The sequence below is a fragment of the Petaurus breviceps genome, unplaced genomic scaffold (genome assembly GCF_028583685.1).
Source record: "Petaurus breviceps papuanus isolate PSGF00001 unplaced genomic scaffold, PetGlider_PUasm1.0 90784, whole genome shotgun sequence".
Classification (NCBI taxonomy): domain Eukaryota; kingdom Metazoa; phylum Chordata; class Mammalia; order Diprotodontia; family Petauridae; genus Petaurus; species Petaurus breviceps.
In genome coordinates this window covers 2795840-2807965 of record NW_027187345.1, presented here as the reverse complement: position 1 = coordinate 2807965, position 12126 = coordinate 2795840, and the positions used below count along the sequence as shown (strand labels likewise).

Sequence of the window (12126 nt, the reverse complement as noted above, 5' to 3'; positions counted from 1 at the left end):
TTTGGACTAGATGCCCTTCTTGCACCAGCAGTTTTGTGGTATTAATAATTATATTGTTTATATGGAAACTTTTCTTCAAAGAGATTTAATCTAACCACTCCATTTCTCCAGTCATTCTACATAAAAAGAATCACATTATTTCTTTTTTGTGTGTCTACGTAAATTTAATTATTTTAATACAAGAAGCGTGTTTTTTTTTTTAATGACTCGTTTACCATCCTTGGTTTGTCTTCTACAGCAATTATATATAAAGGGAAGAAACTTTTAAGTCCTTTGTAAATGCTAATTTTCTATATCACCTTTAAGGAAGCTCTGATACAATTAAGTAATACAGCTGATTATCTGTTGAGGCACATAATAAATTGATAGTTTTGAATGTTTTCAAACATAAAAGTGCCACACACACTATTTGCACTTTAAAAATTTATCTTATTTACAAAGTGTATTATTTCTTTTGTTTTAGTTCTATAAACATGTGGTACAGAGTGTTGAGAAATTCATTCAAAAGGTAAGTATTTGATATATTATGTATTTAAGTTATGACTATATTGAAACTAGCTATAAGTAATTTTTTATATAAAAGATTAATACAATTTTAATTTATATGTATCAGTTTTCATGAAGCAGCTTAGTGTATTAGAAAGACGTTGAACTTGGTGTCAGGAAGTCTTGGGTTTGAATCCTGTCTCTCATACTAATTATCTGATTGACCACAAGTAAGTTATTGAATATATCCAAAACAGAACTCATCATCTTTCCACAAACTCACTTCTCTCCTTCAGTTAGTTAGTCAATGGTCATTTACTAAGAACTTACCATGTACCAGGTACTGTGCTAAGTGCTGGAGATACAAAGAAACACCTAAAGTCCCTACTCTCAGAGAGCTCATATTCTAATGGGGGTAGATAGCATACACACAACTATGTATAAACAGCACATACACACACAGTGCAAATGGGAGATAATCTAAGAGGGAAGACACTATCAAGGGAAGTGGAGGAGGGAGATTGGAAAAATCCTCTTGGAGAAGGTGAGATTTGAGCCAATTTCTTGAAAAAGGCCAGTGAAGCTAGGAGACAGAGGTAAGGAGAGAGCATTCCAGGCAGGAGAGATAGCTAGTGAAAAGGTACAGGGTTGGGAGATAGAATACTGTGTAAAACGAATAACAAGAAAGTTAATATAGCTGGATTGTAGAGTATGTGGAGGCAAGAGTAAAATGGAAAGGTAGGAAGGCACCAGGTTGTGAAGGGCTTTAAGAACCAAGCAGAGGATTTTATATTTGATCTTGGAGGTAAAAGAGAGCCCCTGGAGTTTATTAAGTAGAGGGGGAGGGTGATGTGGTAAGACCTCTGCTTGAAGAAGATCAGTTTGCCGGCTGAGTTTGAAGTATGGATTGGAGTGGGAAGAGAAGAGACAGGAAGACCAACCAATAGACTTTGGTACTGATCCAAGCAAGAGCTGATGAAGCCATCTGTACGAAGATGGTGTCTGTGGGTGTGTAGAGAAGACAATAATGAGAGATGATGTGAAGATTAAAACAAGTTTTAGCAATAAATTGGATCAATTAAATGTGAGTGAAGAGTTGAGGATGGCATTGTGGTTGTGAGTGGGTGACAGGAGAGTAGGTAGTGTCACCTCCACAGTAATAAGAGAGTTCAGAGGAGAGGATGATTTGGAGGAAAGGTAACAAATTCAGTTTTGTATATACTGAATTTGAGATGACTATTCCCCATATGGAATAACAACCCATAGTTTAAGAAGTGCTGATAGGTTTGCAAGTGGAAAAAGTTTTAAGAAGCCCTGCTATAGTAGATATAGTTTGAGATGTCCATTGGGAAGTTGGTGATGCCAAGCTAGAGGTCAGGAGAGTGGTTACTGCTGGAAAAATAGTATAGAAAATCATTTACGTAGAGGTGATAATTGAACCCATGGAATGTGATGGGATGGATCATCTACCGTGTTTCCCCGATAATAAGACCTATCCCAAAAATAAGCCCTCCCCTTACTGTGTAAGATTCCTCTAAAATAAGCCCTCCCCCGAAAATAAGCCCTATTGAGATTGCTACTGTAGTGAAGGTGATCCCCTGCGTTACACGCTACATTACGGTACCCTCTGTATGCACTTATCTCCCCCCTCTCCCCCGTGAAACACACGTGCTCCGAGCTGCATCCAGTCAGAGCTGCAGCAGTGAGTGCGTCATCCTGTTCTTCCCCAGTGATTTGCTTATTGAATAAAGGTACATTTTTTTGTTCACTTTTACCTGTTTCCTGAAATTGCTGTCAATGTTCATGAAAATAAGCCCTCCCCTGAAAATAAGCCCTCTGGTGTTTTTCTGTCCAAAAAATTAATGACAGTGTCTTATTATCGGGGAAACACGGTAGCAAGATAGTATAGAGTAGGGATTCTTAACTTTTGTGGTATGAGCCCATTTAGCATTCTAGAGAAGCCCATGGACACCTCAAAATAGTGTTTTAATAAAAATTCATATGCAAAAGAAATGCTTAATTTTGGTTAGTGGATAGTGAAAATAATAGAATTTTTTCATGAACCATTTGGAGGTCCATGGATACCAAGTTTAAAAGCCCTGGTATAGAGGGAAAAGAGAACAGGACCCAGGACAGACAGTTGTACACCCTTCAGGCAGTTCCAGCAAAAGAGACTGAGAAGAAGCAGACAAGATAGGAGAACCAAGAGAGAGCAGCATCACAAAAACCCAGATAGGAGAGAGTCTCCAGTGTCAGAGATTGCAAAAAGTTCAAGAAGCATGAGTATTGAGATTGGGCTGTTAGCTTTGGTAATTAAGATATCATTACTAATTTTGGAGAGCACATTTTTAGTTGAATGATGAAGTCAGAAGTCACACTGTAGAGGTTTTAGAAGAGAATGAGAGGGGAGGAAATGGAGGCACCAGTTGTAGTTTGGCTCTTTCTCAAGGAATTTAAGTTATGAAAAAGTAGAAATATAGGACAAAAACTACTGGGGATGGTTGGATCTTTTGAGAGGTTTTTAAGGATAAAATCATTTATAGACAGCCAGGAAGCAGGTAGTACATAGTGAGAGATTAAATATTAAGCAGTATAGGAATGATCTTTTGGAGAAGATGGGATAGAAGAATTGGGTCAAGGGTACGTGTAATTTCTATCATTTTTTTTGAGGTCATTACCATCCTTCTAGTTGCTTAACTCTTTAACATTACATTCATCCTCAACTTTCATTATCCATCACCTCCATCCCACCATCCCATCTAATCAGTTTTCAAATCTTGTTGATTTTCCCTGCATAGCATTTCTAGTATCCGTTCATTTCTCTCCATCTGTACTGCAGTCACCTTAATTCATGCCTTCCTCACCTGTTGCCTAGACTATTACAATAACCTCCTAATTGGTTTCTCTTTCTCAAGTTTTTCCCCTTTCTAATCTGTCCTGCTTTGGCTACCAAAGTGATATCCACAGATACCTGACATACACAGATATGACCATGTCAACTTCTCTGTTCACAAAGCTCCAGTAGCTTCTTAACCCTTCTAGGATAAAATAAAAATTTCTGTCATTTGAAACCCTTTATGATCTGCCTCTGGTTTACATTTCTAGGCTTATTGCGCATTATTCCTCTTCTCAAACTGTATATTTTAGCCAAAAACAAACCTTTTGTTTGTTGAACTTGCCCTTTTATCGAATACACTTCAACTTTACCTCTCAAGAGTTCCTCTTTTCCATGCTCAGTTCAAGTGTCATCTCTCTTACATGATGACTTTTATGATCTTCCTAGCTGCTAGGGAGATAATAACCCTGTAATTTTTGTATATATTTTGTATGTATATATGTTTGCATACATATATACATACATACATCTAGCTTTACCACAATGAAATGTAAACTTCTCAAGGGTTCTTCATTTTATTTTTGACTTCGATGCCTAAGACAATGCTTGGCATATAGTAGATGCTTAAAAATTGATTATTAATTGGTGATTTTATTTTAATTCACTGAGTCTGTTTCTTAATCCCCATTAAATGGAGATAACTGTCATACTTGCCCCCCAAAGGTATATAAATCTAGATTGATAATGTATATAAAGTACTTTGCAAACCTAGAAGTGCTATGAATTGTCAACTGCTGCAGTTATTCTAGGTAATTATAAAAAAGAAATACACATTTGATTTTTGCCAGCACTTTTCAGATTTACTAAGGCTATAATAAACATTTATCCTGTGGTAGTGAGCATTGATCATTTGATAAATTATATTTGTATGAATGTGGTGATCTATATTTTCACCTTTTATCAAATATATTTTAAGTTATAGGCTTCTACAATAGTACCCCTTTTAAATGGAGTTGAGCATGATATATGACTCCAAGTAAATTCTGTTCTGCTAAGTCATTTTATCTGATCCATCAGCCAAGTATAACACTGTTTGCTGCTTATGATAGACTTAGCACATTTGTCTTCCAGTGAAAGCAAAATGGGAGGAATAGAATTGGAAATGATTCTATTGCAAGGTTTCAGACATGCTAATAGTGGTCTGGGCACAGTGACAACAGTATCCAGGTGGTTAGAGCTCTAAGTTCTCTGCTTTGGGTCACTTCCTGTGATGATATTTTGACAGAAAAAGTAAGTACAATATTTCTACCTCACATCTTTTAGCTTTAGGTCCTTTATAGTTACATTCTAGGTATAATATTTACTCCTATATGTGCTACTCAGGTGCTGCCATATGTGAATCAAGCTATGAATTAGGCTGTGATGTTAAAGATCTGGTAAATTCCCATTGTGGCCCTTCAACTGAAATAGAATTGGGTTTTTTTGGATGTAATAAAAGTTTTGATGTCAGAAGACATCTGATACATACTACAATTATCCCTTCCACATTGCAACTTTCTCCATTGTGTTTTTATTGTATCGCAGGTCTGCATAAGAAGTTAAATGGGAATTTGGGGGGAGTTTTGTGGAAGCTGCAGACAACAGGGGAAGGCTAGTGGCAAAGGCTAACAGATGACAGAAAAGTTTAGAAACTCAGATAGGCATAAAACATGTATAGTGTTGTTTAATAATTTAGACTTCTTCGCTGGTATGAAGGGAAGTCCAGAAAATTTCACAGTTATTTTCCGGGGAAGGGGGCACGTCCTTGACCCCCTTGATGTGGAGGAGATAACTGTAATTCTGAAACCTTGGTCAAGTAATTTGAAGCTTTCTGTGCCTAGTTTCTTTATATTAAAAATTGGAAAGAAGAAAAGCCAGGCATTGCACTAAGTACTTTACAAATATTATCTCATTTAATCCTCAACCCCAAGAGGAAGGTAGTATTATTCCCATTTTACAGTTGGGGAGACTGAGGCAGGCAAAGGTTAAATGACTTGCTCAGGGTCACACAGTTACTAGGTACTTGTCTGAGTCTGTATTTGAAATTGGATCTTTCTGACATGAGGCCCAGTGCTTGATATTCACTTCAGTGGATAATTAACCCTAACTTTATCTTGGAAAGAAAATGTGCTGGATGAGGCTATTGAATTTTTTGTGATCACTGTTTCCTTTTGTAGGTGTTAACTATCACCTTAACAATCATCTCATTTAGACCAGTTGCTTTCAAGTATAAAATACCATGTTAGCAAGATGTTATAAATATTTCCATGCTGATATGTATATATTGACAATTTCTTTAGCTATGAAAAAATGTCAGCAGATTGTAGTTTTTATGATTGATAAATTCACTTTAAGTGATTTTGTCCTCTTATGTATGTTTCTATTTTTATTCTCATTAAAAATAACTCAATCCAAAATGTAATGTCCATGTATTAGTAATTATAATTCTAAATATATTTTTAAGCTACATTGATATTTTCCATTCTTTTGTATGTGTGTGTCTCTGTGTACATATATACATATACACTACACATGTAAACATGAGTATGTATTTTTAAATTTTTACTTCAATCACATTTAATAATATAAATCATTGCTTTTTTTATCATGTGTGTCAAATTCAGATTGTTTTTTTCTCCTATTTTTTGAGTCATTTCTTTCAGTTCAACAAACTATATGTCTACTACTGTCTATGGAACTTTAGGTGTTGGGGGAAAATACATAGTTTAGACAAGGCATTAAAAGTATTTACTAGTCTAGGAGTGGCTAGATGGCACAGTGAATGGAGCAGGGGTCCTGGAGTTGGTAAGACCTGAGTTCAAATTCGGCCTCAGACACTTAACACAAAACTAGCCATGTGACTTTGGTCAAGTCACTTAACCCCAGTTGCCCTGCCTTTCCCCCTCCAAAAAAAAAGTATTCACTAGTCTAAAAATTAAATTATAATACCATAGTGTTTTCCAGGGTGAAATTTCTTTTAATAATAGCCACAGGACTGTTAGAAAGTTAGAAAGGGACCTACCTTAGAATTTAACTAGTCTTAAGCAGTATATGAACAAAAAAAATCTACTGCATACTTGACAGGTGGTCATCCTGCCTTTGTGTTGATATGGAGTGAGGGGGTGAGAGGTAGGGAGCCACACTGTGTCAGGGCAACCCATTTCACTTTTGTATATGTCTAATTGTTAGGAAATTTTTCCCTATATCAAGCCTGAGACTACCTCAATTAATTTTGCCCATTGCTCCAAATTCTAGCCTAAGACCAACAGGAGTAAATCTAATCTTCATCTCACATGACAGCCCTTCATGTACTTTAAGACATCTATCATAGCCTCCTTAAATTTTTTCTAGGTTTATCATGTCAAGTTCCTTCAGTTGATACTCATATATCATGAGCTCGAGGCCCTTTACCATCCTGGTTGCCTTATTTTGGACACTCCTTAGTAGTGTAGCAAAACTGTGGTGATCAGAATTATACTCAATTCCCCAGATGTGGTCTGGTCAGGATAGAATGCAAAAAGAATATCTGATAGTACTGGGAATTATGCTTCTCTTAATACAGGCTAAGATCACTTTTTTTGTCTTTTTGGCTTCCATATAATACTGCTGATTTTTTAAAATAGTATTCCATTTAATCCCTCAAATTTTTTTCAAACTACCTCTTGTCTAGCCAAATTTCTTTCTTCTACTTAATGTTTTTTTTTAATCCAAATGTAAGATTTCACATTTATCAGTATAAAATTAAACTTAAAAGGTTTGAGTCAATGTTCTAGCCTGTCCAAATCTTTTTAGATACTAACTCTTCCACTATATTACTTATCTCTTCTCTCATATAAAAATTTGATAAGAATGCTCTCTGTGCATTTATCCAGGTCATTGGAAAAAATGTTAAATAGTACATAGGGTCAAATACACATCATCAAGACTCCATTAAGTCTTCCTTTCAAGTTAATCACATCACCGTGGTTCTAGCCATTCAACCAGTTCTAAATTATTTTATTTATCATATGTAAAATTGTATAGGCTACCTTAGCTATAAAAATATCATGAAAGACTATTAATTATTGTACTAAAATCTAGGTCAACTATATCTCCTTCATTCTCTTGTTACTAATTTACTAATTTAATTACTCTGTCAAAGAAAGAAAATGAGGTTAATCTGGCTTGACCTATTCTTGATGAAACCATGCTACCTCTTTGTGATCACTGTTTCCTTTTGTAGGTATTCACTAAGCATCATCTTGATTCTAGAATTTTGCTAGGAATACAATTGAGACTCTCTGGCTTAGACTATACTCTTTTTGTTTTTTTAAAGATTGAGACAATATTTTCCCTCTTTTGTCCTATATTACTTCTCCCACATCATTGACTAGCTCAGCAAAAACATAGGGTGTTTCTTTCAGTACTTGGATTGTAATTTATCCAGGATTGGTGACTTTAACTCATAGGTTATCTAGCACTATCTTATTTTCTCTCCACTTTTCTTGGGTGTTAGCTCTTTTTTTTTTTAAATCAATTTTTGTTCTCTCCACTCCAATTCAAAATTATTTTGTTTTTAAAAGCCATGGAATTAATTCTACCTTTTCTCCTATTCCCATTTTTGATTCTTCTCTTTTCCCCCCCAGTAGTTAAAAACTTTTTTTTTCCTCCTTCCTGTGTACCAATATCAGTCTCTTTCAGTATCAGTTCTTAAAAATATGGCCCAGGGACCTTGTTGGGAACCCCAAGACCCTTTCAGGGTATCCTCCAGTTCAAAATTATTTTCCTAACAACATTAAGATGTTTCCATTTGAAATACAGTAAATATTGATAGATATAACCCCCATAAACAAAAGCTCTTTGGGGGTCCTCAATATTATTATTTTAAGACTATAAGAAAGTTTGAGAACCAGTGCTTTAGAGAATTCTTCCTCTTTTGTATCAGAATTATTTCTGTCTTCAGATTTTCTTCCTTCAAGTGTCTGATTTGGATTGGCTATTCTAATTACCCATCCTCTGAAGTTTTGAAAATTTTCTCTCCCAAAATTGATGTCAGACCATATATACTTAGCTTGTTCTCATATGTCACATGAAAATGACAGTGGTTGCTTGCTTCATTTCCACATTAGTAATCAGTTCTTCCTTGTTGGAAATGCTGAGACCCAGAATAGAGATTCTTATTGCTTCCTTACAAGGTAGAAAATTCTTAGTTGCCCTGCTTATGGCAGGATAGCTCCAGTGGCTGCCTGCATTAATGAAGTCCTCCTTCACTTCTGTTGAATGCTTCTGTGGCATGAAATGTTAATGCTGTGGGGGTTTTTTTAAGACTTTTATTCTTCAAGGATATTCTAGTTTCATTGGAGTAGTTATTCCTTCTACTGAGAGAATTAATAAATCCTATATAGCTTTAATGTAGTTACTTTTGAGGTGATTAGCCACAGAATGCATTGTTTTTTTTTTGTAAATAGTATTTTATTTTTTCCAATTACATGTAAAGATAGTTTTCAGCATTCATTTTTCATAAGATTTTAAGTTTCAAATTTTCTCTCCCTCCCATCCCCCCAACCAAAGACAGCAAGTAATCTGATATAGTTTATACATATGCAATCATGTAAACATATTTCCACATTACTCATGTTGTGAAAGAAGAAACAACGAAAGGAAAAGCCGCAAAATTTTTTTTTTTTAAAGAAAGATATATATGCTTCCATCTGTATTCAGATTCAATAGTTTTTTTCTTTGGATGTGGATAGCATTTTCCATCATGAGCCTTTTGGAATGATCTTGGATCACTGTGTTATTGAGAAGAGCTAAGTCAATCATAGTTGATCATTGCACAGTGTTGCTCTTATTGTGTACAGTGTTATGGTTCTGCTCACTTCCCTCAGTATTGGTTCATGTAAGTCTTTTCAGGTTTTCCTGAAATTCACCTGCTCATCATTTCTTATAGCACGAGTATTCCATTATATTCATATAACTTGTTCAGCTGTTCCTCAGTTGATGGGCATTCTCTCAATTTCGAGTTCTTTGCCACCATAACAGGAGCAGAATGCATCGTTATTAGCCACAATGATTGCATATTACATTTTTAGAAATAAACTGAAAAATTTTTCCAGGTTATTAAAGGCCTTTAATACCATAAAGACAGTGTAAAAATTGTTAGATTTCATCATATTAAAATCGCAAAGCAATTCTGATGTGTCTCTTATGGTTTTAAAACAACAATGCATTGGGTTTTTTTGTTGAGGACTAATAGGTTTTTATGTAGGTAGTACATTTAAAACATTTTGTTTTAAGGGATAAAAATTGTACTATATATTTATTTCTAAGTTTCCTAATTATATATGTTCTCTAACCTAGTTTAGCCAGGAAGATTAACAAAAAATTTCTTAAAGCTTGGCATTAACATTTAATTGAATGGGGCTATTGCCTTATGTGAACTGTGGCATCATATTGTTACTGTTTTTTGTTGTTATGATGAGACTGAATATCCTTAGCTCACCCAGGCTGTAAGTTCATTGACCATTTAAGGGACTTTTCCAAAACATTGCTCATCAGCATGGAAGCTTGACCTGTTCTGTTGCTGACCAAAGCAGGTTTTCTCCTTCTCAGGTAAACTAGTGGCCTTATTGGTGTTAAACTTAGTGTATAGCTACCTGATTGACTCTAGCCCTACTTCTGCTCAGAACTCTCGAGCTTGAACGATTCTCTCATCTCTTTTGCCTAGGATTACCATATAATATCCAACAGCATCTCTTTGTTTTTATATTGTCTGTCTGAATCACTTTTTAGAACGGGATAAATTAAGTGAGACATGTCCAACCAGCAGCCTTTTGAGTTATCCAGTTTTCAGAAAGAAATAAAAATAACCTTTCCTTTCAGAAAGCAAATATTGAAATACCTGCTGTGTATAAGGTACTTTAAGGGATACACTGGTGTAATGGGGGAGGGAGGAGGTAAATACAAGATTTAAGAAAAGCACTTATTAACATGTGAACTTACAATGTTAGATTTGAATGGGGGTGCCAGATGTCATCTTGTTCTTTTCCTTGATGCTGAAGCATTCTTTTTCTCTACAACATCCTTGACAGGTCATCTTTTATCTAATATTTCTGAAGATCTTGAGTAACAAAAATCTTGCCATCTCTTCAATAACTCATTACATTTTGGGTCAGCTTTTGTCAGGAAGTTTTTTGTATTGAGTTAAGGGTCTCTTTCCTTATAAATTCTGCTAATTGGTATGTAGTTCATCCATTTAAGGCTAAAGTAGGTCAGATGAAATAACCTAAAGTTGTTTTTTTTTTAAAGCAATCGGGGTTAAGTAACTTGCTCAAGGTTACACAGCCAGTTATTTCTGGGTGTGGTGGCAAGTATCTGAGCCCAGATTTGATCCCCAGGTCATCCCGACACTGGAGCCAGTGCTCTTACTCGCTGAGCCACCTGGCCGCCCCTAAAGATTTTTGAAAAGAGCTTTGGAAGGGTAGTCAGATAACTTTGGTTCAATTTGAAGATTGTTATAAATTTTGTAATCTTGTGCAAGTTAGTTTACTTCTGTGCTTCTATATCTGTAAAATGAAGATTATTGTACTTTATCATTCCTGGAGTTTTTGTGAAGGAAGCTTTGTAAATTGCAAAATGCTATAAAATCCGAGTGACATGAAGCAATTGGTTAATTCTTTGGTAAGAAAGCAGTGTCCTGATTTGCTTCTTGATCTGAGCTAAAATGCCCCCTTCATAGGAAGTCTTTCCCAATCTCTCTAGATTTACTAGAATTGCTACTGCCTTACCCTATTGATTATTTCCTGTTTATCCCCTATATAGTGTGCTCGTACATATTTGTATGTTGTTACCCCCTTGGATTGTGAGCTCTTTGATAGCAGGACTATTTTTTGCCCCTCTTTGTATACCCAGAGCTTAGCATAGTGCCTGGGACTTAGTAGGAGTTTAATAAATGTTAATTGACTGATTGACTCCTAACCTTTACAAAAGACTATCTTTCTACTTAAGAGTGAACTGGCCTGAGAGGTCTGAGAGAAGTTGCATAAGAAAGAAGTTACTTGGGCTAGTGACTATCAGTAGGTCCCTAAGGGGAAGGTTAGTAGAGTAAAATTAAGTGCTGTATTTGGTATTGAGAGAGATGTAAATTTTGACTTCTGCTAACCTAAGAGCTATGAGATTATGGCAAAGTCACTTGTTCTTTCTGAGCCTCAATTTTATCTTTTATAAAATGGGAGTAATACTGCTCTTCTGTTATCCTCTTGAAAGTTGTGAAAATACAATAAAATATAGTGTGACAACACTTTGCAAACCTTCCTGTACTGTATGTCTTGTAGCTATTGGAGTGAGTACTGAATTTGGAGTCTTGAGAGCCTCTATTCAAAGCCTAGCTCTTTGTTTACTCCTTGTGTGACCTTGGGCAAGTCATTTAACCTTTCTGGGCCATGGAGTTGTCCTTTTTTTTTTTTAATAAAGTCAAGAATTTTTTTTTTAAACACTTATAGTTGATTGAACCTAATAGTTTTGGAAAGATGCTTCCTGTGTTTCATAATTAGAGGCTAGATACAGTTGGCAGAAACCAGCAAATGTTGAGGTTGTAGAAAATTTTGTCACTTTTTCATAGAACTCATTTAGGACATTGTTTATTTCCTAGAAATTTTACGATGAAACTAGTGTATTTTGTTGGTGTTTGTTAACTTCTCTCCTGACAGTGAATGACGTTTTCTGACTTCCATAAAATAAAAACCTTTGGAGATTTCAAAATTTTATCATCTCAGAGTTTTCAAAGG

The 12126-nt window shown here is 35.4% G+C and overlaps 1 protein-coding gene across 8 annotated transcripts in view; it reads left to right on the top strand.

The window, feature by feature from the left end:
• The window catches only part of SCAF8 (SR-related CTD associated factor 8), a 291621-nt gene that overhangs the window by 34072 nt on the left and 245423 nt on the right, over nt 1–12126 (top strand). For all 8 annotated transcript variants that reach the window (XR_011164758.1, XR_011164756.1, XR_011164757.1 and 5 more), the window contains one exon: nt 464–508. Coding sequence is in view for 4 of the 8 variants with exons in the window: in XM_069069622.1 (XP_068925723.1) it covers nt 464–508 (45 nt within the window). In the remaining 4 variants the exon portion in view is untranslated. The remainder of the gene's footprint in view (nt 1–463; nt 509–12126) is intronic.